The 26,394-nt window shown below is 34.7% G+C and overlaps 1 protein-coding gene across 2 annotated transcripts in view; it reads right to left on the minus strand.

Annotated features, from left to right (window-relative positions):
- The window catches only part of UBE3C (ubiquitin protein ligase E3C), an 83,187-nt gene that overhangs the window by 44,969 nt on the left and 11,824 nt on the right, over nt 1–26,394 (minus strand). For both annotated transcript variants that reach the window (XM_030008875.2, XM_041122669.1), the window contains 12 exons: nt 24,297–24,371; nt 23,462–23,608; nt 22,563–22,678; nt 20,482–20,639; nt 18,237–18,390; nt 17,243–17,460; nt 16,808–16,962; nt 14,544–14,731; nt 7,031–7,117; nt 6,169–6,326; nt 5,350–5,582; nt 112–216 (listed from right to left, as the gene is read on the minus strand). In XM_030008875.2, coding sequence (XP_029864735.1) covers nt 112–216; nt 5,350–5,582; nt 6,169–6,326; nt 7,031–7,117; nt 14,544–14,731; nt 16,808–16,962; nt 17,243–17,460; nt 18,237–18,390; nt 20,482–20,639; nt 22,563–22,678; nt 23,462–23,608; nt 24,297–24,371 — 1,794 coding nt within the window. The remainder of the gene's footprint in view (nt 1–111; nt 217–5,349; nt 5,583–6,168; nt 6,327–7,030; nt 7,118–14,543; nt 14,732–16,807; nt 16,963–17,242; nt 17,461–18,236; nt 18,391–20,481; nt 20,640–22,562; nt 22,679–23,461; nt 23,609–24,296; nt 24,372–26,394) is intronic.

Here is a 26,394-nt window from a genome sequence, read left to right on the forward strand (position 1 = left end):
CACACTACATCTGTGCAACATCAACATCACTGATACTGTCAGAAATCAAACACTTTACCATTGAAACTTTGGTACCTGTAAGGCTATGTGGAAAAAGGATATTACTCTTACCTTATCTGCTTTAATGTTTTCTTGTTCTGAGAGCCAGTGATTTGGTGGGCAGAAATTTCTCCTTGTATCTCTCGATTTCAACATTTTCACTAAGTTTGTGATGACCTAGGTGTCAGAAACACAGACACTGAATATACATTTAGCACTGTGAATGAAATTGTATAATCCACAAGCAAAAGCTTAGGAAAAATCTTTCAGTAATGTACGAAATTATTACGTATTTTTAACTTACAAAAACGTGCTCTTTTAAATACCTTAGAATGCAAGTAAGTAATTGTGGTTCACTTGTAAGTCATCAAAAAAATTGGCTTATTAAAGTCTCATTCCAAAACCTAAGAAATAGGACTACCTAGGACTAAGTAATCCTAGGACTACCCTGCACACCTAGAAGTTGTATGCCAGTTCAGGGAAGCCTAAACAAATCATTACCAGCATTAAATTATTTATTTGAAGAAAGTAACACCTAAGTAGGTAATTTATACAATGACCTTTTACAGAGAATTTTTTTTTCTTTTTTTGCTTATACAGGTTTTCAGAAATGAAATGTGTGAATAGATGTATGTTTTAGAAAAGGGAGCTATATAGCTATTCTTTACTACCTCTCATTCCAAACCTGAGATTCTGAACAATTTGGCTGATTAGTAGGTTTTCTTTGTCCACAAAGAGGAAGATTCTTAAATTTCTGTGCATGGCTTTTTAAGGAAAATGCTCCATGGAAGAATGGAACTTTTGCTTGCTGTCTCAAGACAAAGGTCACATATATCACTCCACACTAGGCAAATCTAAAGGATCAACTAATAAACAGTGGGTATTTCTGCCTATAGTCAATAAACTTAACTAACTAGCCAGCAGAAGATCATGTGATGTGCTTCTCAATGGCCAAACTGTACAAAAGCCAACATCAACTTCAGAAAGTAGAGAAGGAGAGGGCAGCAGCATTAAATTGGCAGCAAAACATAACAGCAGAAGTTACATCTCTAAAGTACATGAAAGATTGACTACTTCCGGTTGCTGTATTAACAAACTAAAGCATTTCCAGCTAACGGTGCCTCAGAGGAATCTTCAATGATATCACCTCACCAGACACTGAGGTAATTATGCATGTGAAAAAACAAATGCTGATATTTTTAAGGGTAAAGGTCTACATCTGAAAAGACACTACAGGCTACTTTTCTTGTCAATTAATATCTTGTTAGTGTTTTCAAAGCTGGCTACAGAAAAAATTATCATCTCATCCAGAAGTAGCTAACAATTTATCAAATTAACTGTACCCTCCAAGTTCTTGCCTCTATTAAAACAGATCCTAGTGTGACTAGCTCAGTTGTTTATACCGTACAGTAAACCCTACCGTAAGACTGTTAAAGGATTCAACATACCAGATTCAGAAAGTAAAATCACTCCTGAGAAGGGCCTAGCCCAAACATGCCTGAAAGCAGATTAGAAGATGACCATTTCCAGAAGAAGGATGGTCACCAAATATTCTTCTGCTGATCACCATAAGAAGCACAAAAAGCACCCACAGTCCTAAAAATACATGCGTGTGGTGGCTGGTTGTAATTTTAATTTAATATGCACATATATACTGTATTATCATAATGCTATTTACAAACTAAAATGTGCTAGGTAAAAGCCCTTTAGTGTGTTAAGTTAGTAAGCCCTTTTCCAACAGAAGGTATAAGCATTTACCTGAAAAACACCTAGCCACAGTGGTTTAACAAATTTTTGCTTATCAGCTGAACCATAGTGGGTGATGATGCATACACCCGTACTTCACCCAACCACACGCACATTAGTTTAAACCACTACGTTTAATTAATTTTTATTCACAAGGAATTCACAAGGTAATTCTGTCATTATTATAACCATACAGTCAGAAAATGAGAAAACTGAATAGATAACTAGTTCATGCACATCTTCACAACAAAATTGGGAGGCTGAGAAAAATGGTTATCATGGTCACTACAGTATCTTTGCAATTTTAGTATTTTGCTTGGCAGTTTCCCCCAATCTGGCGGGGGGTAGGGAGGAGTAGAGATATCAAGCTAACAACTACTCCATCTCAAGCATAATTGTCATACCTGGGTGCATGCCTTCTCTCCAAAGCAGAACCAACTTAGCCCAACACTACATAAAACATAATTACGTGGAATCAATAGAACATTAAATTACTAGCCTAAAAAGACGTTATCACTGCTACAATGAACAGCCATCTGTTTTGCAACTTAGACCTACAGCACTTGAAAAACGACTGGGAAAAAAACATACACAAAGCTCTTCTGAAGTCATCTTGCTAAAAGACAGTCTTATGGGCAGGTGTCAAAAGTAACAAAGAGTTTAATGGGCCTTCTAAAGGATTCTGTGTCTAGATACTACACAAAAGACCTTTTAAGATCCAGTTTGTAAAGTAATTTCTTGAATAAAGACAAAGAATGCTATTAAGGGAACTGTCTGATTACACTGGAATTTTCATCACCTTGCCCTTATAGAATTCAGTGCAGGTTAGAGCAGCCACTGAAGCTCTGTGGTCCCATTGCCACTATACATAAGAGAAAGATAAAAAAAAGGAGGAAAAAAAAAAAAACAACAGAAAAAATTATCCAGTGAAGACCATGCTAATAAAATACTTTACAGGCAGTTGAAGAATCCTTAAAGGAAGCTAAATCAAATTAGGTGAGATTGGAGTTTCTTCTACATAATGAATGAGGACTGAGAACGCTAGCAATCTAAAATCAGGATTCCTTTGTAAAATTTCGTATAAGTATGTATTTTATTGAAAGGGAAGACCCACTTCAATAAATAATATTAAAATGGGGATTCGTTTCCAACAAAGCACCAAATGCAAGTAACATTCAAAACTAAAATTCAGCAAAATTAGCGACTTAATGTCATAGGATTGACTCATGATAGTGAAATAATTATTTTACTTGACAAAATCCATTTTCATGTACTCATAACTTAAGTGCTTCTATGGAATCTGTAACAGTTGACTACACTATTCAATATTGTACCAAGCCAAAAAAAAGGGGAATCCTGCTGAATAAAGACATTTTTACATGTAAATCTTACCAAAGACCTCCAATCTGTCAGCAAATTAGTACATCGTCAGCAGCCTCACTGTTTTCAGATTTACCATTACCTTGCAGAAGTGAAGCCTATATTTGTGTGTGTATATATAGAGAGAGAGGAATGTATTTCATTAGACACCAGTGGCACGGAAAATACGCAAAACAAGTGTGAGAAAATAAAAGAAAAAAAGAAAAAAGAGAAAACCATAGATGATAGGGAAGGAACGTGCCTTCTCTGCAGGCAGCTTGCAAAAGCTTTAGCAAAGATAAATCTCTCATTTATTTGACATAGTGTAAAAGAAAAGTATTTTCTACTTAAATTTATGAGTAACTAGTTTAGCTTTGTTTTAACGATTTGGAAGAGGATATTGCTGCCTGCTTACTGGCAAGAAGCTATTTTAAAGCTGCCCTCAGGAAAGACTCAGTGCTGTGTACAGTAGACTTCTTGATGAGATGAACTTTAGCTGTGTTGAATTTTTCTCTGTAACAACGTATTTCTGAAGGAGTAAACAAGGGAAGCTTTGTTATCAGCTACTTTTTTGGGTAGAACCAGAGCCTTTGAGATACCCTCAAGATTTACATTCGTAATTCAGCTAATGGAAGACAACCCTGGTTCCTGAAAATAGTAACAATACACCAAGTTTAGACAGTTCCACTATGAGTTTAATTCCTGACTGCCAAAGTGGGACAGACAAAGTCGGGATTTTACAACTCTCTGAATGACAGCAAAATGTGAACAAATTCACCTGAAATGTAAGCAGCTTATAAAAAAAAATATTAAATATGACAAACTAAAGAGAAGAAATAGAAGATGGCATGATATAAACTGCATACATAAAAATACTCCTAGCACAACCTCCTTCTTAGAAAAATAGACATATTGGGGTTTCACTCATGACCTTTAAATCGAAAGTTTATTTGGCAATTTAAAGACAAGTAATTAAATTAAATTGTGCAAACATGTATTAGATCAATCCATGCAAATTACAAATTCAGTGGTGCATTAGGACTGTATTCAATGCAATCAAAACATTATCAGTTACTCTCACAGCTATTAATGCTTATGCTCATAAGTGAAATGTGTTGTAAAATCAGGCAGAATAGGCTGGAGAGAGGCTATCTTAGACTTGTAGAATGAATAAGCATTCCTTAATTAGCCCATCAGGTTAAGTGCAAGCCTTAATGGGCCTTTCCTAAAGTCTAGCATGACATCTTTCTCCAAACATGGCCAAGAAGAAAGTTCCATTAGCAATATTAATACAAGCTTAGTTGATCATTTTCATTCAATTAACTTCTTTCAATTAAATAGATAGCTTGACAAAAGCAGTGATAAAAAGACCTGAAGGGACAGCTGATGACTCGAACTGAACATTAGTGTGCGAGAGGTCGCCAGTATTAAACAGACTGTAAATCTAGCATTCAATTTGGAAAATGCATTTCTTCTGCTCCCACTTCTTTAATGAGCAATTTTAGCTGACTAGATGTGTTTGCTGCAGAATTTTCATGACAAGTCAAGCACTCCTTTTTTTCAGCAACAGTTATATTAGGTTTTTTCCTGCCAACGTTTTCAGCTTCTCTTAACTCATGTCTTAGAGGTAGATACCATGGGTAAAACTAACAGAAATACATTGGTAGATATCCAGAAAGAACACATATATTAAGTTTACATTTGCCAAGCCGGATTCACCATCCCGTTAGTATTCCAGCTAACCTAAAAGGAGTAGTACCAACAAATTTTAGTAGAAAACCAAAAAAACCAATACAGCATGGTACCAATTTAGTGAAGCCTCTAACACAGTACTCGAGTAATCATGTGATTCAGTCAGAATTTCAGACCTACATAAAGTTATAATGACATGCTTAAGCACCTTGCTGAGTGGGAGGCCAAGTTAAAACCTATATTGTACACAGTAACTTTTTATAAATAGAATAAGCAAGAAAATACATTAAGACTTGCCAGAAGCAAAAAAAATTGTTACGGTTATCAGAATTTAATTACAGAATTTAATTAAGTTTAGCATATATGTCAAAAAGGAACCTTCCAAAATCCGTATTCCTTGTAATAATTGTGTTAAAAGTACAATCAGAGAAAAAAAAAACCAAATCCCTAATCTCACATCTTTAGCAGAAGCCTTTAATTTTTAAAAATATTCTGAAAATTGACACAATTTACCTTGAATAACTGAATCCACCTTTTTTGTTCCGTCTGTATACATTGCTGCATTTCTGTATTTTTTGTTACTCCAACACTTCTAAATGCTGCAATATATTCCTCACGAACCTCTGGTTTTGTTTCTGGGTAAGCCAACTTTATGATTCCTAAACATGCATCTCGAAGGCAGCGTGATAATATTACAAGCTCTTCTAGTGTAAAAGGCATCATTGATGATTGTCTTTGACCTACAACTACGTAAAACACAAGTTTCCTTAAACGACTTTTTCTTAATCGTTTGTTATTATTAAAAAAAAAAAAAAAAAAAAAAATCACTTATTGCATTAGAACTTTAATATTCACACACAAAATCTAAAGGTACAGAAAAGAAACATTACCCAAAAAGAGAATTAGTATACATTTATAAAGGTGATCAGGTCTTGTAATTGTTTGCAGTCACAATGATTTTAATTACAATATTCCCTTACTCTATTTTGTGATTCTTGCTATGTTAAATTTTTCCATTAGACTACAGGTTCAGTCCAGAAGAACTTCACTCTCTTCACTAACTCATTAACAAATATCACGATTAAGAACTTCCATATCAGACCCTGTAAAGCTAGGGTTCCCAAGGTGCAGACTATCAATTTTTTTCCTCTTTTTTCTAAATGCAATCACCATGAAAGAGCTAGCTGACAGCTGAGTGCTCAGGGGACTATCAGCAAGTCAGCCTAGAAGAGCCTTCCCCATAGATGTCAGCAAATCATTACCCAGGGAACTCTGCAGCCTTACACAAAAACATTTTGCAAAGCACTGCTATTTAGTATGCCCGAAACTCACCTTCTATTGGATCACCAAAGAATTCATTATCATGAATAGAAATAAGTGAATGACTAAACAAAGAACTGAAAAGGTAGAAGAGAGGGATAATTCGACTGGAATCTTCTAAAGACATTGGAGAGCCTCTTGAAATCACTTGAAGGAGTGGCACCATAGACCTTAAAATATAAAATGCAAAATTAAAGAGATGGTTAATTAAATACTCTAAAAAAGTATAAACTTCAGCTTTCTAGTAAAAATATTTAGTAGTAGTTCCTACAGCAAAATAAGGACGGTGCTCTCAGTTAAGTAACTACTATTTCCCATTCTTGCAAAGTAAGTTTACTCTTTGTAAGTTCTTGTCACTATAGTATCTCAGTGTCTTGATGATATATAAACTTTGCATTAACTATTAAAGAATGCAGATATATTCTAGTTTAGAACAGAGACATGAAGCAAAGAGTGATTAATCTGTATGTCCGCACAGAACAAATCTGTGGGTCCAATGCCTCAGTTCCTGGGAACATGTTTCTGCCACCATCAATTTCTGGACTAGTCAAAGTATATGAGATAAAACTCACTTACTTGGGATTAAGTACTTGGGGCTTCAGTATTTGTTATATTGATGCTAGATCCGAAAACTACAAAACATCCACCTTATTTTAAATAAAGATTTTATTTATTTACCTGTAATTATTTACAACTATCCAATTGTCAAGATTTTGCTGAGTTTTATGAAATCATAAGAGCTAAGTAACCATTACAGTTTTGTTTTTAATCATCTTCCACGAGCACTGTTATACCACTAATTGTCTCATTCTCTTTTCACTAGATATGCTCTACTTTAACAAAGACTGAGTTTCAGAAATGGTATAATACATACCCTGTAATCATTCGTGTAGTCATTGAAGATATCAAATACCAAAGATGCCTCAGGAATCTGGCATTAAAGGCTAAACTATAAAGAAGCCTGCAAGAGGAAGTTCAAATAAATTGTCTTCCAAAATACTGTATTCACAGAACACAATGCTTCTATAAGAACTTTTCTGTCAAGCATTTCTCAAACATTAACAATTTAACTTTATTCTTTCAAGATGGAAGTTCTTATTCTAATCAAATCTGGTGAAAGCCCCACAAGCTGAAAAACAAGCCTATAAATCCTTACACCTAAAATACACAGTTCATTAACTCAGCAACAAACTACACAATATAAATCCAAGTTTGCAGTATTGCACAGAATTAAACACACATTAATAAAAATAACATAGACTCTGAGTTATTTATCTGGGATTTTTTTAAATTCTAATATAGAAAATCACATCAACTAGTTAACAGGTCACTTCTGCGGTTCTTCTGACATTAACAAACATAGCAATTTTTGCAAAAAGTAGATTAAAATACCTTAAAGTTATTTTATGCTAGAAACAACTATTGATTTAAATTTATGCAGCAATTTTACTGGTATATTCTGCATGGCAGATATAAATATACAATATCAATGGAACAATGTCTATCAGGACAGGTACCCATACACATACACTAATTTATCTGCAGACAGAAAATGGTTTATATACCTGTAAAATTAAATGTATATGTTCACAAGTCAGTTGTATACAGGACTGACTTTAACCATATTACTTCAGACATGATTACGGCAGGATGAACTTTTTTATAGAAATGAGAAATAAAAAGCTTCCTGGAATTAAAAAGTCTCCCCCAGCCTATTTTTAACCCTGCAGGAAGCAACATATGTGACAAACATAATTTGAAACAATTACCGTCTTCCAGGAAACCAAACAGGATTTGACTGACTGAACTGTCATTTTTCAGATATTGAAGAACTATGTTCAGTTAGTTATCCTAAATGCTACTTTCCTAGGTCTCGTAATTACTATGAGAATAAATAAGGTTAAACAGATGCTCAGGTCCACATCTCCTCTCAGAGGTCAATAACCTCATTAATATCAAAAATTCCCTGTGACCATGCGTACAAGAGGTAGGAGGCTGGGAAATGGGAGCAGGGATGGTAGACTAGCTGCTGCTTGAAAAAACAATATTTATTATGGACCACGTGGATAAATTAAAATCTGCCAGATGGCAAAAGGAAAGGAAGCACACATTTCATTAAGGAAAAAGTAAAATATCGGTAAACACTTAAAAACATATGAGAATGGTTTAAGTGGCAATTCATTTAAAGACATTAAAACAGAAGAAAACACAAGAAAACCTACACGCCCACTCACAAACAAATACTGCATAGTGCCATATGCCTCTGGGTCCTCGCTTACTGGCTGCTGAAGACCTGAAAGCTCTTTTTGCTGCCTTTGCAGAAGTACAGCCTCTCTCATGCATCCACACAGCTAGTCCCTTCTTCGGGCTCTCAATTCACACATGCATTCACCAAAAGCCAGTCGCACAGACAAGGAACTGTGCGAGGATGAAGTAGCACGAGGAAGGGCAGAACTCTTCACTAATCAGAAAGGACAGAGTTTCACAGGTACAGGGAGTGTCAGAAATAGAATGGGGGCATGCAGAAGAAGGGAAAATGAAATACAAGCAACCTCTGGTTTGCGGTGCTGCTTTGCTGAAATATCACCCCTCTTGTTTCAAAAACTTTGAATTTTAAATACATAGATCAGTACCTTTAAAAAGAGTTGGGAGCTTCACATATTCCAGAGAAGTTGCATGTTGGTGATGACTACTAAGTCTGAGTCAAATTTGAAGCAACTGCTGCTAATGCCAGTTTAATATAAGTTTTACTGTAAAATTAAGTTCTACTTTAAATATGTGTAATTTTTGAAAAAATTCAACCTGAATTTGATATATGGGAATTTCACTTCCTTCTAAAATCACATTATTTTGACATTTGGGTGGAATTATGCAATATCATGTAAGGAAGGGCTTATTATATCTAGCTAATTTAGAATAAGGATTCGTGTTTTAATGTTTAAATATCTGAATGATAGCTCAGATGTCTTGGTTTCTGAAATGAGAAATTTCCTCAGTGACCTTCAGTTTTCAGCCTCATATTTGAAATGAAAAGTAATTTGGCACAGTGCCATTAGGTCTCATAGGGCTTCCAAGTAAAAATTTGTTAATTTTACAATCATCCCTGGAAATTATGTAATAGTTTTAGCAGAAATGAACAAACATTATGGACACTGAACCTATCATAATGTAATCCATTTTTTCATTCTAGCAATATTCAGCAATAATGAAGGGAAAAAAAGGACAAACCTTAAGAGCTTATAATAATAACCTTTGTCTAATAACCTTTTATTCCATATCCGTGATTCAGGCAGTCAATTGTAGCAACTGCTATATTTCATGGCCCAATTCCAGAAATGCTCAATGTATTCACATTTCCCTTCCCTGAAAATCTGGTTAAATACAAAAATGCAAATTTGGTAGAAGATGTTATCATACAGCCTGTTTTGTCAATATGAAATACCTATGAAATACGAAGCAGATGAGTTCATCATTTCTAACATTTCTGTACTGTTACCAGAAAATAAACACGAAACTGCAAACTAAACACAGAAGGGTGAATTAGGACTTGTGTTACAAAAATTTTACACCACTAGATTCACCTGAAATATAATCCATTGCAAAAGGAATGACAGCAGAAACAGCCTACCACCCCCCCACCCCAAGTACAGAAATTGGCTTTCAAAGTAGAAGATAAAAATTGTAACCAAAAAAATCCACAATGCAAGGATGGCCTTGAAAAGTCACATCTCTGCAAAAGTTCACGAAATCAGGTGGACTAAAGAGTTTCAAAATTTTTGGCTTCCCATTGAAAAAAAAAAAAAAAAAACCCCCCCAAAAAAACAGCAACATAAAAAAAGCCTAAAAACTTTTCAAATAAAAAATAAAAAATAAAAACTTTGAGAATTAAAATCAGTCCAAATCTACCTCATTTGGTCTTTTTCTTTGGCAGAGAAAAGACATGCATCTGCTAAAAACCAGCATTTCCAGACAGAACTACATTAAAATGATGCAGCACAAGATAATAATTCCTGATAAACCGCAGAACATTACACGGATAGCTTATATACCCTGAAGACAAAGCATTATTAATCCACAAAGTTTAGAGATCAGTTAATGTAAAGCCTGAGTGTCCATACAGTCTTGGAGTACCTTTTCCTTTAAAGCAAAAAACACACACACAAACAGTAGAAAACAAAAAGATTAGACATTATTTGTTTTTATGTAAATTTTTATAATCTAACTCAGGGGTTTCATTTCCAATATTTGTACCATTCTAAAAACAAACCAAGCAACTAAAGTTTAAACATTGGGTTTTTACCCCTTCCGTCTGGTGGTTCTGCATTTTCTTGAAAATCTCACTGCATACCACCAACTTCTTTATTATGAGATCATTATACATGGGTTTATATAATGGATTCATTAATAGATTTTCTGTAAAGTTCAATATTCAGATTTACCACTGTAATTTGGAAGAACCATTTTTCTAGTACCAAAAAGGGAAAGCTCCTTTCAAGTGGAAAAATGCACACTGTCTCAGCCACAGGCTATGATAGAGTTAAATTCACTCCAGTGATTACTGTTAAGTATCTATTTTAATCATACCAAATTAAATTATCTGCTCCCAAAAGTAAGTACATAACGATCATTTATTTAGAACCTTGTTTCTCTCCGTAGGTATCTAATTGTCCACAAAGGCCACATGATTTATGTGTACTTGTCAGAACAGTATTTTGGGCACCCCTGGTTTAAAAAAAGTGTCAAATTCCTCCTGCGCAATGGGACAGATTAAATGACCCATTAAGCTTAATTTAGCTGAGGCACCACTACAAGTTAATTAGTTAAAGGCAAGATTTTCAGTCTAGGTCATAAATTGGGCCCAGTTTCCCACTGAGACCATTTAAGTTAATGAAGAGAATACACTAGAACGAGAGGAGCTCATACAGTCTGCGAAAGGTCACTGCTGCCAGGGCAGTGGATTTTGACACTTCAGAACTGCAAGGTGTCACAGGTATGAGACAGCGTGCAAAGCCATCGTTAAATGAACTATGCTGCACTTTAGGCTGCTTTATGCTTCTGCCTCTCTTTGTATTGGGCCAAGAATGTAAAGCGAAGCTTAAAAAAAAAAAGTAAAAATTTCATATACAATGATTCTGGTTTTAAGAAAAACACAACAGTGTAAGAACATTCCCTAAAGAATTACTAAAATAGCCTCATGTAAAGCCTAAGTATCTTCAGCACACGTATAAAGACAGGCTGCTCATATTACACCAGAACGTCAGTTTTCCAAACAATTTTCAACCAGAGGCTAAGATTAGCAATGTTATGTTAATTAAACAGTAGTAATGTACGGTCACTATGAAACTCTTAAACCAAGGTTAGCAATCACTCTGGGGCACTGAGCAGACAGCTCATAGCAACTGAAGTCCCAGTACAAGCACAGTTTCCATCACTATTTCATATTAAGCCACAGTGATGACCTGAAGTCTATGGTATTAAATTACGTCCCTAAATATTGTGCAGAGACAGAATTTACTAGTTAGTTAAAGTATAGTTTTGATAAGCAAAATCTTGCAAATGTCTTTAGAATGAGAACTATGCTCCAAGACTCAAGTTTTCTTTTTTTTTTTCTTTTTTTTTTTTAATAACTGTATTCAATAATATGTATCAACTTCACAGTGAAAAGATGAAAGCCCTGGCCCTTTGAAAACAACTACAATTCCCAATGACTTCATTACAATCAGGATTTTATCCTACACCTCTCATCTGGCTTACTGAAAGCTAGCTACAGCTAGGTTTTTCCAGTCTTGCGGCCTTTTTCTTTAACTGGGCTTGACTGCATCCAGAACTTGTTCAGAATTTATCAAAATTCCTAACGACTAAACCCAAAGCAATGTGCTTTTCCAGTAATCCACCTTTGGATCCCACCACTCTCTGTAGAGAATCAGAAAGGAACTTTAGAGGCGTGCTCCTGCAGTTCAAAACTACGCTGTACTTTTGGGTATCTTGTTCTGTTCTCTCTTGGTCTCTGTTGCAAAACCAGAGAAACTACTGAGCTAACGCAGCAACAGCAAGGTTCCTAACACCACACAGTATCATCATCAGGCAAATCAAAGATGTACTAAGAAGCCACAAGAAGAAAAAGCATTCAGCTTTAACGGAGTGACATGTCTATACTATGAGTTTCTTACCTTTTTTCAAGAAGGAAAAAAGCCTCAGAAGTATTAAAACAATACAGATACTTGTTGTTTCCTCCCTTCCAAAGCTTGTGTTAAATTTAGGCTAATTTTCTCTAGTTATTCAAAAGTTATTTTCAGTTACTACTCTCTCTATTTAGCATCCCACTTTGCAGATTTGCAGCCTTTATATTTTTAATTATCATTTTCTATTACAGTTGTAAATGCTCTTAAATAACCAAAGTCTTTGCAACAACCTTTTCAATCTTTTAAACCATTTGACCCTGTCTGTTTCCAAACAGAAAATAAAAGAGCATTTTTGAGCTCTTAGAATATATTAAAATAATTTTAAATAAAATATTTCTGCTTAACTATTTCTACATGGTTTAATTAAACAGATACACTTTACTCTGAATATTAAATCATTCAAAAGTTAGTTTCAAAACAAGTGAAGCATCTTTCAAAAGACTATCATAAATTTGACAAAATCATTTGGGCAATAAAAAAAAAAATCACAGGCAATTAAAAAAAGTGTAAATTAATGACAAAAAAATCTAATTGTCTTTTGAAATGGCACAACGTTTACTACCTTTAAAACAAGCACCAAATGTCCTTTGAAAAAACACTCAAAAATAATGTTTAGAATAGCTGCTTGGTAACTTAGGCCAGGTGTAAAATGCACTGAGAACAGGACAAAAGATTGACACCTCCTGACATGATGATGCCTGGCAAACCCAACACTTATGATTGACTTGGAAGTCAGAACTAATAATAAATGTCTACATTAATTTACCAAATACCTGTATGAATTAATTTCATTTTGACCATGAAAGTAACTTGACACAAATCTTAGTATCTTTACTACTTATTTCTAAAATTGGTACATTCAACTATTTTGGAGCTATTCAAAAGTTAAAATTTGTAAATTGCTTTCCATTATAAGATGTTGAGTAGAGCTTTCATAACTCCTGAATTTATCCAATGTGTAACTAGCTTGTTATCACAAATAATTGCAAAGACCCAGTATGGCTTCTCAGAGGAAATAGATGCCATACTCATACAATTAAAGTTCTGTGTGACTTCTTTATTCATTAAACACCCTTTTCCACACAGTTCACCAGCAAACCTGAAGTCAAAGCAGTGATGCATTTAAACTCAGTAATTACTATCCAAGGCAATGTAGTACTTGCAACAATAAAGCGGGCATACTAATTCAACTGCTGCTATGATCTTCAGGTCTCACATCCTGCTCTAACGCAATTAGTCTACAAAGAACTAATTACCCTAATCGAGCAATCACAGTTTCACTGACATCTTACTTCCTCTAACAGCTATAAACACCATTGGGCTAAGATAGCACCTAATTAGTTTTCTGTATCACTGTTTACAATGCAGTTTGAATTGATTATGTTTACAACATTCCCTAAATACTTACTTTACTACCAGCAACTACAGACTTATTCAAAACTACTTGCACAAAACAGTGTTAATACTTATGGGTCTTAGTCTGATAATAAAAAGGTCAAAAATCTTCTTCCATTGTTACTGACATTGTTTGCAGTCTCTGTAAAAGAATCCTGTACAAATGAACAAGTCTTTTATCTCCATCTCAGGTGCCAAAGCCCTTCCCAAACAACAGTGATTCTCAATAGTTAGGAATCACTTTAACTTGTAGCAAGAGAGATTTTGCTGTATATTAAAGAGGGTAGAGAACAAGTTGGTTTCAGTGCTCAGCTAGCTACAGAGACCACGGAATCCATATCACTGCAAGTTTTAAAAGCAAGCTAGGCAAACCTCTACTAAAATAACACTTAACAATGCCTCTGAGCAAGGGGACAGATTAAACTCCTTTCAAGAATCTTTGCAATCCCCATTTGTGTGTGATTTTCACAAACGCTACCTGTTCCATAGTCCTCAACGTGGTGACAGAATACTAACTTATTTGCAACTCACTAAACAAACCAAGAGCTTACACTTTTGGATTCAGTGATTACTCCAGAGAGAGCACAATGAATAAGAAGAAAAAGAAGAAAACAGGAAGAAAAAGAAGAAACAGGAAGAAACCACTCTTTGGTTTGCCTGGAATTATTATTAACTTCTGAAATTCTTACTGATTTCAGCTGATCATAAAAGAAAACAGAAAAAAACCCCACAGGGTATTTAAAACACATCTCTCTACTAAAACCAATTTTAGATGTACCACAGCTCAACATCACTATTATTTATACTTGCCTGACTTTTGGCACCATCATTCGGTGTTGTACCATTAGCGTATGGCAGATTGATGCCATCAGGGTAAAGACCTCTTCACTAGCAGAATCTCTCCAAACCATATTCAGTAGAGTGTTTGTCTGCTGCTTTGTATCCAATTTCTTTAGACACTCCTCAGTTATGTACTGAACTGATATTCTCCCATCACCCTACAAACATACCAAAGAAAAATTTGCTTTAAGTCTCTTTAATGATCAAGTATCCCCTTTTTAAAGAAAATAATACTTCAGAATTTTACTAGAACATAAATTTTTCTTGTACAGTAATTAAAACGTAAGCACATCTGTGTACCCCAGTAGCATTCTTAAAAATATCAGACCCAAGAGCCAACTTAAATCCCTAGCCAGGCAACTGTTGGGTTGTGGTATCAATCTTTCCACTAAGGCCAGTGGGAAAGACTCCCTTTCATGTAAGCATGTTCTGCAAAACTTGGATACAATAAGGCAAGATCATTTACTTGCATAAAATATGCAAATAGTCATCTCTTCCCCAATGACATCAGTCAGCACTGAACATGAAATCCAGAAGCTGATGCCTACTGTAAGTTCCCTTACAAACAGTATTTTCACATTCATAATCCATTGGTTAAAATACAACAAAAAACTTCAGGGGTGCTTATACACGTTTGGGGAGTACCAGAAGCATACGAAGAGGAATGCTTTCTCTTGGCATAGAACTAAGTGGAGTCCAGCCTTTTCTGTGCCTTATTGATTCTATTTTGCCCCCGACAGAGCAAAGCAGTCTGGCTCATTGAAGGATCCAAGTTATCCCATTACGAATTTTTAAGAAAGAGGTGTTCCCCAACAAGTCCCCCCGCTGTTTTGGGTTTTTTTTTGTAAGACAGGCATGCATGAAAATATGGAATACATAAACTCACAAGCAAAACACATGAAAAACATAATGCAATAAATAGTATTACGTATTAAAGCCTACTCAGAGCAGATCTTCTCTAATTTACAAATTACTGTAAGTTACCTGTGAACAGGAATTTATGCTTTGTTTTTACCTAATCACCTCTTAAACATCACCGACATCTCTAAGCCACAAGTAGAATCTGCCAATATTTACATCACATACAGTGTGTGTCTATCTGGCAAATTAAGTATTTTATTCACACTATCTTGGTAAAGATTTTGGGTTAATGGCAACACACTGCATCTAAAAATGCAGAAGTAAAAGGCTGCATGTATTCCCCAGCAGCATGGCTCTTTGTAAGAGGTTACTCTCAATATCGATGTCTTAAAAATGCTGCATCTTTCAGAAATGTACATCACCTTACTTGAAATATAAGTAGGCATTATAGGAACAGTAACTCTTAGAAAAGCTGGTACACTTTTGCTTTCAACACTTAACCAAGAAAATGCCAGGAAGCCTTAGAATACCTGAGACAAAAATTCAAAATTCCCAGCTCAGTGTGAGGAGGCAAAACAATCTATGAGACTTTTTTTTTTTTTTTAATGAACCCTAAATATGTTGAAATTTCACACATTCCACAAAGAAAGATGGCACACTGTGTAAGTCCTTTGAATGGTAGTGTCTTTTGAGAGATTATATAAAGGCCAGTAAGAAACTGTTGAATTTATGTCTCTCCAACTTTGGTTGTGCAGAGCCTTGATCCAAGTGTTAGGAGGTTAAAGTTAGTGCAGATTCATTTTACTGGTAGAAATTTAAACTACAGTGAAAAGTTCTATTTATAATACAGTCTCTATACATTATTACAGAAAACAGGTGTGCCCCCTTTGAGGGCTTTCAAGGTGGTGGATATATTTAAATACAGAGCTAATTCTACAAGGTAAAGACTGTAGTTGAACTTGTAATATTTCCACAATTAAAAAAAAAAAAGAAAACACTAATTTGGAAGATCAGATTGGTATCTTTCACGATACCTTAGCATCATCACAGACTTAAAGAATACAGAGTGACACAGTCTCTGTAAAAATACAAAAATCTAAAGAAGTTTAAACTTTTTTTTGTTAAATAAAAGCTCTGTCCTTCAGCAGACACACTACCTGTACTTTAAGATTTCTTATTATAGCAAGGGTTTTGTTTTTAATGTAAGCAACCGGTTCCATTTGCTTATAGTGAGCAGCCATCTATTTTTAAGAAGTAAACATGCTCCCTTCTACACGTAGCTAGAAAAATACTGGACTACGGTGATCATATTTTTGCCTGTATTTGCTGCTGCTATAATACGAATCCATTCAAAGAAATTCTGTAGTGCTTACTGGTGTAGTTGTCATTTTACTGATCTCTTCATCCTCATCTTCAGAATCACTGTTTGCATCTTGACAATTTGTACCAGCAGTAGACACAGGCAGCTGAGAGAGAAAAGTTTGGAGTACCCTCAAATACACAAGAAGTCCTTCCTCTGAAAGGGACCCTATAGCACATACATTCAAATAAAAGATCGTTAGCCAGATCACACTGTACTATAAAATATAATTTACCAGAAATACCTGACCAAAACACATTATGCCAAATCTTCCCACATTAAGTGTATTTTTTACTGAAAAGTGTAAGAACAGCTAATAAAACAGCTCTCTCCAATACTTTTATCCACAAACTGTCCTTTTTGCTTGGCAATAAGCCACATTGTGGAAATACATAGCATATTAACTCAAATATGAAAAAACAATGAATTGGCCATTTAGCTTTCTCACCCAAATATGTCTCTCCAACTGTTAACACAAAGTAAAAAAGCCATGGGGCTTGATCACTTCTTGAACATCCACTTTCTGCTAATAATAGTGCATTCAGAAAGAGTTCATAAGGGAAAATGGTCTGCACATCAGCAAGCGCTGGAATGATGAAATGGAATATCTGATCTGTAAAAGGTGCTGCCAGAAACTCCTCTGTGAAGGCTGCAAAAATCTGCTGCCTGAAATGAAGAAAAATTGTCTTTATAGAAAATATAGGCAAAATTTCCCACAATTATATCCATGGAATAATAGATCAATTTGCAAGCTTGAACACGTCCATCAAAAAGACCACAAAGCTGTGTCCATTAATCTTGTGCTAATAAACCAAATTTCTCAGATTTCTCAAAAATGAACTTATACTACATTATTTTCCTGATGATCTTACGTATTTTATCCTTTAAACTTTTCATAACCTCACAGAAAACTATTCTGAAGTTAAATTCATTGTTTATAATCTTGAACTAAAAAGTAAATTAAAAAAGCACAATTAGTTTTTTTCCCCAAAGTACTACTTTAACACAAAACACTATCACATGTGATACAATCAGTTTGATTTTTGTTCCATCCCTGACTCTTTCTGCTTGTAAGCTATGACTTAAGTTATTTCTCTCCACAAACCTCAGCTCCTGTCACAAAGTTCTTTTTAACTCTAAAATTCTTTTCATTTGCCCTTAGCTGCATCTCTGCTCTTATCTAAATTTTTCCACACCTATATTCCTATATATTGTGATACCTGCTATTCTGTGCTGTTTACTGTAGCCTTCAGCATTTTATTGCCTTTTTATTAAACATACCTGAAACTACATTGTTTCATTGATGTATAGCATTACCAAAAAATCACTACTATTGCAAATAAATGAACAAACTGAAAGAATAGCTAGACACTCAACAACAAACTGCACAACTCTGACAATAACAAATCAGTACACAAATATTAGATATTATCTTTATTTACCTTGCACCTTCTGGACAGGAGCTATATGTAAAGTGCAATGGCTTCAGAACATTCTCCAGAAGTATTTTTGCAATAGGGACTCGAGAAACATCAGAATACTCAATACTCGAGGGAAGCTTATTGTTAATTAACAAATAAAGGGACTTGTAGTAGCCTGCAAATAAGAAATATCACTTTATTACATACAGTATTATTTTTCTTCTTTTCCATACAAAACAACAACATTAACTTGAAAAATACTTTACAATTCATTCCATGAAGCTTTACTTACAAAGACGTTTTACAATAGTCCAAGTCACATTCATATAACTAACAGGATATACTAGCAACCTCTTTGGAAATATTGCTTTATAAGATCATAGGTAGATAACTGCATTCAGAGTCAGCTTGATTTTCAAAGACTGATCACTCCTGCTGATGAAGTGAATAATTTGATTTTTTTTAAATGATGACCTATGAAAAAGATGTTCTTTTCTCCTCTGAATGACTCTAGTCATGTTTTTGACAGCAGTCCTTCCACCCTTTCAGAAATGATAAATTTTCCCCTCTACTCCAAAACATGACTGCATCACACACGTAAAAGTCCTGTTGGCGGGATGTCTCAATTCTATAAACACCTTGCCTTAGCAGGCTGAAGAATACAATTACTGTTTCCAAAACAGGGATCTCTCAGTAATAAAATGCATTACCACTCAAGCCATAAAGACATGTCTAGAGGGTAATCTATTTTTGTCTCACTAAAGTACAAATGGAATCACATGATTTCATTCTTCTTAAACCATCTTCCTCTTTCTCAATGAACTCCTAAACGAAGATGCAAGTTCCACAACTACAGGGAACACTGTAAATGCCGAAATAGCGTTGCATGATTGAGAGGTCCAGTCCAAGACCCTTTGTCAGGGACTACCTAAGTTCACATTCAATGCAACAAGTGGAAGTCACCATAAAGAAATAACTTAGCAATGCTGACAAATTGTATGCAAAAACATATACTAATAAAAGCTAATTACAGATTTTTTACATATTAACCATCATAAATGATTAGGAGACAGAAAATTTGTAGTTGCACACGACCACTTCTTTTTTTTTTTCCCCCATTATAAGTGACCAGAAAGCTGAGTTCTTCTACTAAATTATATGATCTAACATCCTGATAAGCTTTCATATTCAGTTGTGAGGACTAAATATTACACTAAAAGAACAAATGTAAGTATTTTGGAATATATATTTATTGTATAGTAAGTAATGAGACAAACACAAATACTTCTATAGTTTCAGCTACACCTAGGCAAGTAAAATATATGTGCTACAGTAAGAGTCATTTTTTCTGTCATAGTGACTTTAACATGTAGTAGTTAAAACCAAATCCTTAGTAACAGGATAAGATAGCCCAGTCCACTGAATGTAATTTGAAACTTACATAGAATTATTCCAACAATTAACTAACCAATTGGAAGGTGCTCTTTTTGCTTTTTATACCAATGAAGCTGGATCCAAGATGTTTATTTCATAATGTTTTTTGTCTTTTCTCCCCACTCACAAGTCTTGCAAACTCAAGCTATGGTATCAGAAAGCCAAATTAATTTTTTCGCACATTCCCAGAGTAATAAAGTTTCTTCGAGACAAAACACAATTTTGGTGATAACTACACAATTCATTAACTTTCAGTATGTTTGCACAGGTGTAACGGATGGCAGTTTAGCAAACAGTTTTGCTGATGACAGTACAAGGGAAATAAAAGCTAGGTCACCATCTCTTTGCTAAGGTGTCTCTAGTGTTAGCAGGATGAAAAGGTAATGCCAATTTACGATAATAATGAAAGTTAGCAGTTATAGAGAACAGTACTGCAACACAATGGCCAACTTTTACACAACTAAAGCTTGTAACTGCCACGGTGTGTGTGTGTGGTGTGTGTGTGTGTGTGTACACACAACTACTGGAATAAAACTTTTGTTAGGAAATAACCACCTGCTCTCAAAATCTGTGGTAAAAGTCTGTATAAGTAACTTGGTAGAATATTCAATTTATGAACAGAATTTCCAAAGAAATTAAACAGTAATTTCTCAAGCAGTGATCTCATTACAAGCAAAATACCCATCTAATGTATAGGTTAGTGTATGCAGCACTTAATTCATCATGTCTGTGGTAAAGGCAAAAATGTGATTAAACAACATGGTCTTCAGGTATTACACATTCTGTTTAATTTTTGAGTATTTCCCAGAACTTCTAGATCCTAGCTACTCACCTTTTTGAATCATGTAGTGCAAAATTTGTTCAATTAATGATGTCACATAGCTGACATCTTGTAAAACAGGCAAATACGTATTCTCGGATGAAAATACCTCAAGCATTCTCATAGGAAGTGCAACATTCAGACTGTCATCATTGCAATTTTGCAATAGCCTATAAATGAAATTAAATCAAAATTATTTAACAAGATATTTCTCTTATTTCACCACAGGCATATGTACACTGATTTAAAAATAGAACTACAAAAAACCTTTCAAGTTCACCTTAAAATAACTTATTTCTACTTGGTTTCCAAGTGCTCTCAGTAGGTTTGCTACATCTTTTTGTTGGCACCTTTATAATAATAATTCCTGATTTATGGTTTCTACAAATATGGCGCACTCTCTTTAAATCCTACTAAATTCTTGCTTTCAATGACTTGAAAGTTTGGAAGTCTATTGCACAAACTGGAAGAGAAGCAAAGAATAATACATGTTTTTCCAACATGTATTACTACTCAGATTAAAAATGAAGCCATGAAAGCCCCAGAGCAATATGGGCTGGGAACAAGTGCTGGGGAATGTCATATGTATAACTAAAAAAATATGTCTTTGATTACAGACTGAAATATTAAAAATACAACCATTCCCATCCTTTTAGCAAGTTGCTTACGAAACAACTACCAGTAACCACAGAAATGGTGAAGATTAAGAGCCGGTTTAGAATTAAAAGGATTTGTTAGTATGAGATGTATATAGGCATAGTTGCCCTAACAAAGTGCTTTCATTCCCAGCCATTCAGAAAGATGAGACCTATCAGCAAAAATTGTTTTGACACCATAGCTAAGACATTTCACTGAACAGAAAAAAAGATACTCTGACAACAAGACCTTTTTTGCACATGTAGCTGCAATCAAACTAACATTTTTTGCTACAACAGTCACCTTTTTTTCCATAGCATCAAAAGCTACAACTTCTCATGAATCTGAACTTATCCCAGGGAAATACTTTTTTGGCTACCTGTCCCACTGCTCACTTTCTGGGCTTCTGCAGAAAATTAAAGTAGCTCAGAAAGCAAGAAAGACACCCATCATCATGCTGGCGAGGTACAGTTAAGAAGAGCTTCTTCCTCCATTGTCCCTATATGTGTAGGCAGGGACAGCTCTTCCACTCCTTTTGTTTTCCCACATCACCCAGTCAGGAAGGGAGAGTGGGAATACTAACAGAGCTGCATTTACAAAACCACAATTTCAACTGCAGTGAAAAGGTACAATTCAATCCAGTGACACCACAGCTGTGTTCCGCTGTACGTGGACTCTGAAGCCCACCACTCAAGTCTTCAGTATCTGGTGTCACTGTTTATTATACATACAGTATACATAATTGTAAGAACACAAGGTTCAGTGACTTGAATGAAACAATTTTCTAAAAAAGCCTCAAAATTAAAAGGAAAAAAACCTATTTTAAAGTTCTGGAGAGTATAACTGGTTCCTATTATTGATAAGAACAAATATATTGTTTTCTAACACTAGGCTTTAGCTGCCAGCTATTCAAGTCACCTTGATAGGTTTACCTTCCTGTGATCCTCCAAGGATCCTCCCACTACAGATAATAAATGTACTGCTGAAGCCAGTAATGTAACAGCTTAACATGTCTTAAATTCAAAATAAAGTGCGAGGAAAGGCATCTTAAATAATATTAGTTTTAAAACAAAATATATCCAAAGTATATCCTTGGAACATTAGTCTAACTCAGATAATATCGTCTAATCACTATCAGTTCTTCTGGTTTCCACAAATATTGCTAATGATATCGCTATATGCAAACAGTTAAGAACATACTTATGCCTATCTCTAGGCAGGGCATCCCTTACGCCCATGTTGAACTTGAAAGTCAACAGAGCTTAAGAACATTCCACTGTTCTTACATAGGAACAAGTATCCTATACCATGGCCTAAACATGTATTTAACATAAACAGTTCTCTCCATAAAATAAATTTACATTTAATACTTCACCTGTTGCAAAAAGAAACAAACAAGTGCCCAGCATAATTTCTCAACCCACTTTAGACAGTAGCACGTAGGAAAAAGAATTTACCTGCAACACAGCCCCAACAGTCTTTTTATTTGGAATAAGCAAGTAAGTCTGTCTGGACCATCCAATTGCTTAACAAACTGAGAACTCTGTTTAATTAAATTCTGACACATCCATACCTGGGAAAAGATATGCACAAGTTTACTGTTTATAACAACAAGTTATATTATTTATTGCAACACAGACAGTAGTATTTCAATCCTGGTTTGGATACCTTTGGAGGACAAGTAAGACAATCATATTCAGCTGATAAAAAAGAAATTGTGACACAACATAAACTACACAACTGCTTGTACTAAACTTTCAAAGTTAAGACTGAATTACACTTACAAATAACTTTACTCTTGCAACAAATTTATCTGATAACTTTTTTGTTTTAAATAGGCATAATTCTTTAATGTCTATTATTAATACCCACTATAAATCATATTTACTTGTACATTTGGGATTTTTGCAGTGACTTTGCAATTGATACGCCAGCATTACTGACCAGTGATGGGGAGGGGGAAAAAAAAAAAAAAAAACACCACCAACCAACCCAAACACCTTAGGAATGACCAGAGAGCTAAGTGGAAAATATTGTTTAAAAATTAAATTCTAACAGAAGCATATTATTTTTAATAAACTACTGTGAATAATACACACAGGATTTTTCCAGGCTTCATTTCACACATTTTTTGTGTGTGTGTGTGTGTGTGTGCACATATAAAATCTAATTTTAAGTTATTCTGCCTAAATGAAAAACAGCAGCGTGCAAGCCAGCAAAAGCCAGAATTCTTAAATGAATTTACTGAAGTGCTCAAAGCCTTTTTTGCATCCCTTCAAAATCTTTTAAGTCAAAGAGTACTTTAAAAGTGCATGAAATAAAAGTACTATGGATCAAAGTATGTAACAGTACTCACCAAACGCTTAGAATCCTCATTCTGTCTATAGAAAAAGAGTAACTGACGAACTAAAAGAGTCAAATTGGCTCCATTAGCAGTGGAAAAGGTTCCTCCAGACTGGGCCAAATCAGCACAGCGATCAAATTCACTTCTTTGGATAGAGTACTTAAAAATAAGACATGCATCAATATATCAATAATGGTTATGATGTAAAATAGAGATGCAAAATTTTAAAAACTTCATTTCAGCTCCCCATCCGAAGTGGTTGCAAAGTAGTAAAATGGATACAACACATATTTGTTAAGAGATCAAAACATATACACAATATCATAGTTAAAGCCATAACTGCTTTCTGTAATTCCGGAAATACACATTGCAACAAATTTGTTGCTTTTCAAGTAAAGAATATCACATCAAACATTTTCACCTAGTTTACTTAATAAACATTAGCGATTTTAAACAGATACAACTCTTTCTTACAATAATCTACCCAACAGCAGCTTAGAAAGAACATCTTTTTGACTCAAACTACCACCTTAGCCATAACGAAAAAAAAAAAGTTCCACTGCTGTGTGAAAGCTGCTAATACCTAACTGTTTTCATTTGCTTTGTCAGCTCAAAAAAAAGTCGTGTAATCCCACTGAAGTCCACTGGTACAGACATGCTTTGCAGAATAAAGGTCCATCTACTAAAATATTGAGGTTCAAATGAAAATTTCAAGAGGGAAAAAGAACTTCCACTTTGTAGGCACACACAATACTCGATGAAGATTTTTCAATGGAATTATTTATTACTAGAAAGTCTCATTTGCAACAAAACTGTTTTACATCTTTCTAAATAAATAAGTACATACTTGATGTTTTCTGTCTCTGTACCCTCTTACAAATGACTGGATTATTATTGCATTTTTCAGCCTCCGCCTTTCTTCCTGTAAAACAAAGAAAGAACATTGAAATCAACATTGTGGAACTGACTCTAATTTCTACCATTTTATGAAATGTATTTGTATACAAAAGGAATTTTTTTAAATTAAAATTAAGCACTAATCATCAGTAAAATAAAGTGTTTGAAGGTTTGCATCCAATACACATAAATCGGGGAGCAAGCTTGTTATGTTTTTAAGTGTAAATTTACCACTAAGATATTGCAAAAGAATTTTTAATACTCAATAAGTATGTAATACTACAGAAATCAAAATAAACGCATTCGTATTTTATAAGACAAAGTCTTAATACTAACATGTTGAAGAATTCATCAAACTCAATGACACCCTTCGTCTCTCTGCATAGATCAGCTAACACTGAAGACCCACTTATTTGTTTCCATGCAAACAATATATCAGTATTATGAGGCTGGTGCAGTTTAAATATGGGGAAAAAAAACACAAACCAAAAAAAAAAAAAAAAAAAAAAAAAAATCCGTTATTTGGAGACAATACTGCAGTAAAAGGAAAATGAGCCTTAATGCTTTAAGCCCAGGAGCACAATATGGAAATTAATAAAAATTCTTGCTCTCTCCTTCAAATCAGACATGTAAAGTGAGTCATTTTATGATGTCTTCCTCAGTAACTAGAAAGAGTAGTTAAAACCATCCTTTACAATGGCTCACTTTCTGAGGAACTGAAAGCCAGCTTGCTTAAGGTACTATGGAAAGAGCACTCAGTGAGTCCCCTGACAACACACACACCCAGCATATCCCATCACAATAAATATCCAAGGGAAGTGGCTACTGTAATTAGGTTTCTAATAATGTCCATATACTTTCTTATGGGATGAAAGAGGGAAGTAAATAAAATAGTTGCTTATGAACCTACAGCTACAAAGCAGTTGTTGAGGAAAGGAAAGTATGAAGACGAAGAGTAAAAATCAGAGAAGTCTGCTTCGAGAAGAGAAACTTTAACCTAATCAATCCTTGAACTATAACGAGCCCATAATTCTGAGGGCCACCAAGCAAAACAAAATACCAAAATGTTTTTATAAATTTCATTAAAATACATTTGGGAAAGTTCACATAAACTTTCAACTCACAAAACCTTGATTTCTAATTCAGTGTCCCATAAAGACACATCCAACTTAAGAACTTAACCTGAACTGACCAGAGAAACACCAGATGAAATTGCTATCCAATGCCTATTTTATTTTTCTTGGAAACCCCTGTTCCTAAAGCAATTTCTCTGAATAAGCATATACTTGAAAGACTCTGATTACCTCTAGAGCGTGGACCAAGATCAAAATTTTCATAGGCCAAAGGATATTTTTCTCTCCAAAGTATCTAACAGTAAAAGTGCAAAGTATGGGGGCAAGCCAGAGAGAGTATCAATTACAGAGAAGCACCGCCTCTTCATAATCATAATGCAATGCTTGACTAAAAAGTAGGTATCTTCTCCTTTTCTCTAGGTACAGGTTTTATCCTAGAATACATAATTGTCAATTAGTGACCCTTAATTGCAAAGGTTTTAAGTCTGAGGTCACTGCTAAGATTCTGCTACAGGCATTTTTTTAAAAGCCATAACTGATTTTATTCTCAGAGGAGTCATTCATTTTGTGAGAATCTGATATATGCCACAGAAAATCGTTGTGTGTATGCGTGTACATATACAGATATGAGTATATGACTTTGCATCAGCTTTGCAGCAGACAGAATTAAGCAACCGAATGGGTTATTTTGATATATGGCAAAAAGTTTATGAAGCGCTGTCATGGTTTAACCCCAGCCAGCAACTAAGCACCATGCAGCTGCTCACTCACTCCCTCTCCACCCAGTGGGATGGGGGAGAAAATCGGGAAAAGAAGTAAAACTCATGGGTTGAGATAAGAACGGTTTAATAAAACAGAAAAGAAGAAACTAGTAATGATAATGATAACACTAATAAAATTACAACAGTAATAATAAAAGGATTGGAATGTACAAATGATGCGCAGTGCAATTGCTCGCCACCCGCCCATCAACGC

Source organism: Aquila chrysaetos, chromosome 3 (assembly GCF_900496995.4).
Source record: "Aquila chrysaetos chrysaetos chromosome 3, bAquChr1.4, whole genome shotgun sequence".
NCBI classification, from domain to species: domain Eukaryota; kingdom Metazoa; phylum Chordata; class Aves; order Accipitriformes; family Accipitridae; genus Aquila; species Aquila chrysaetos.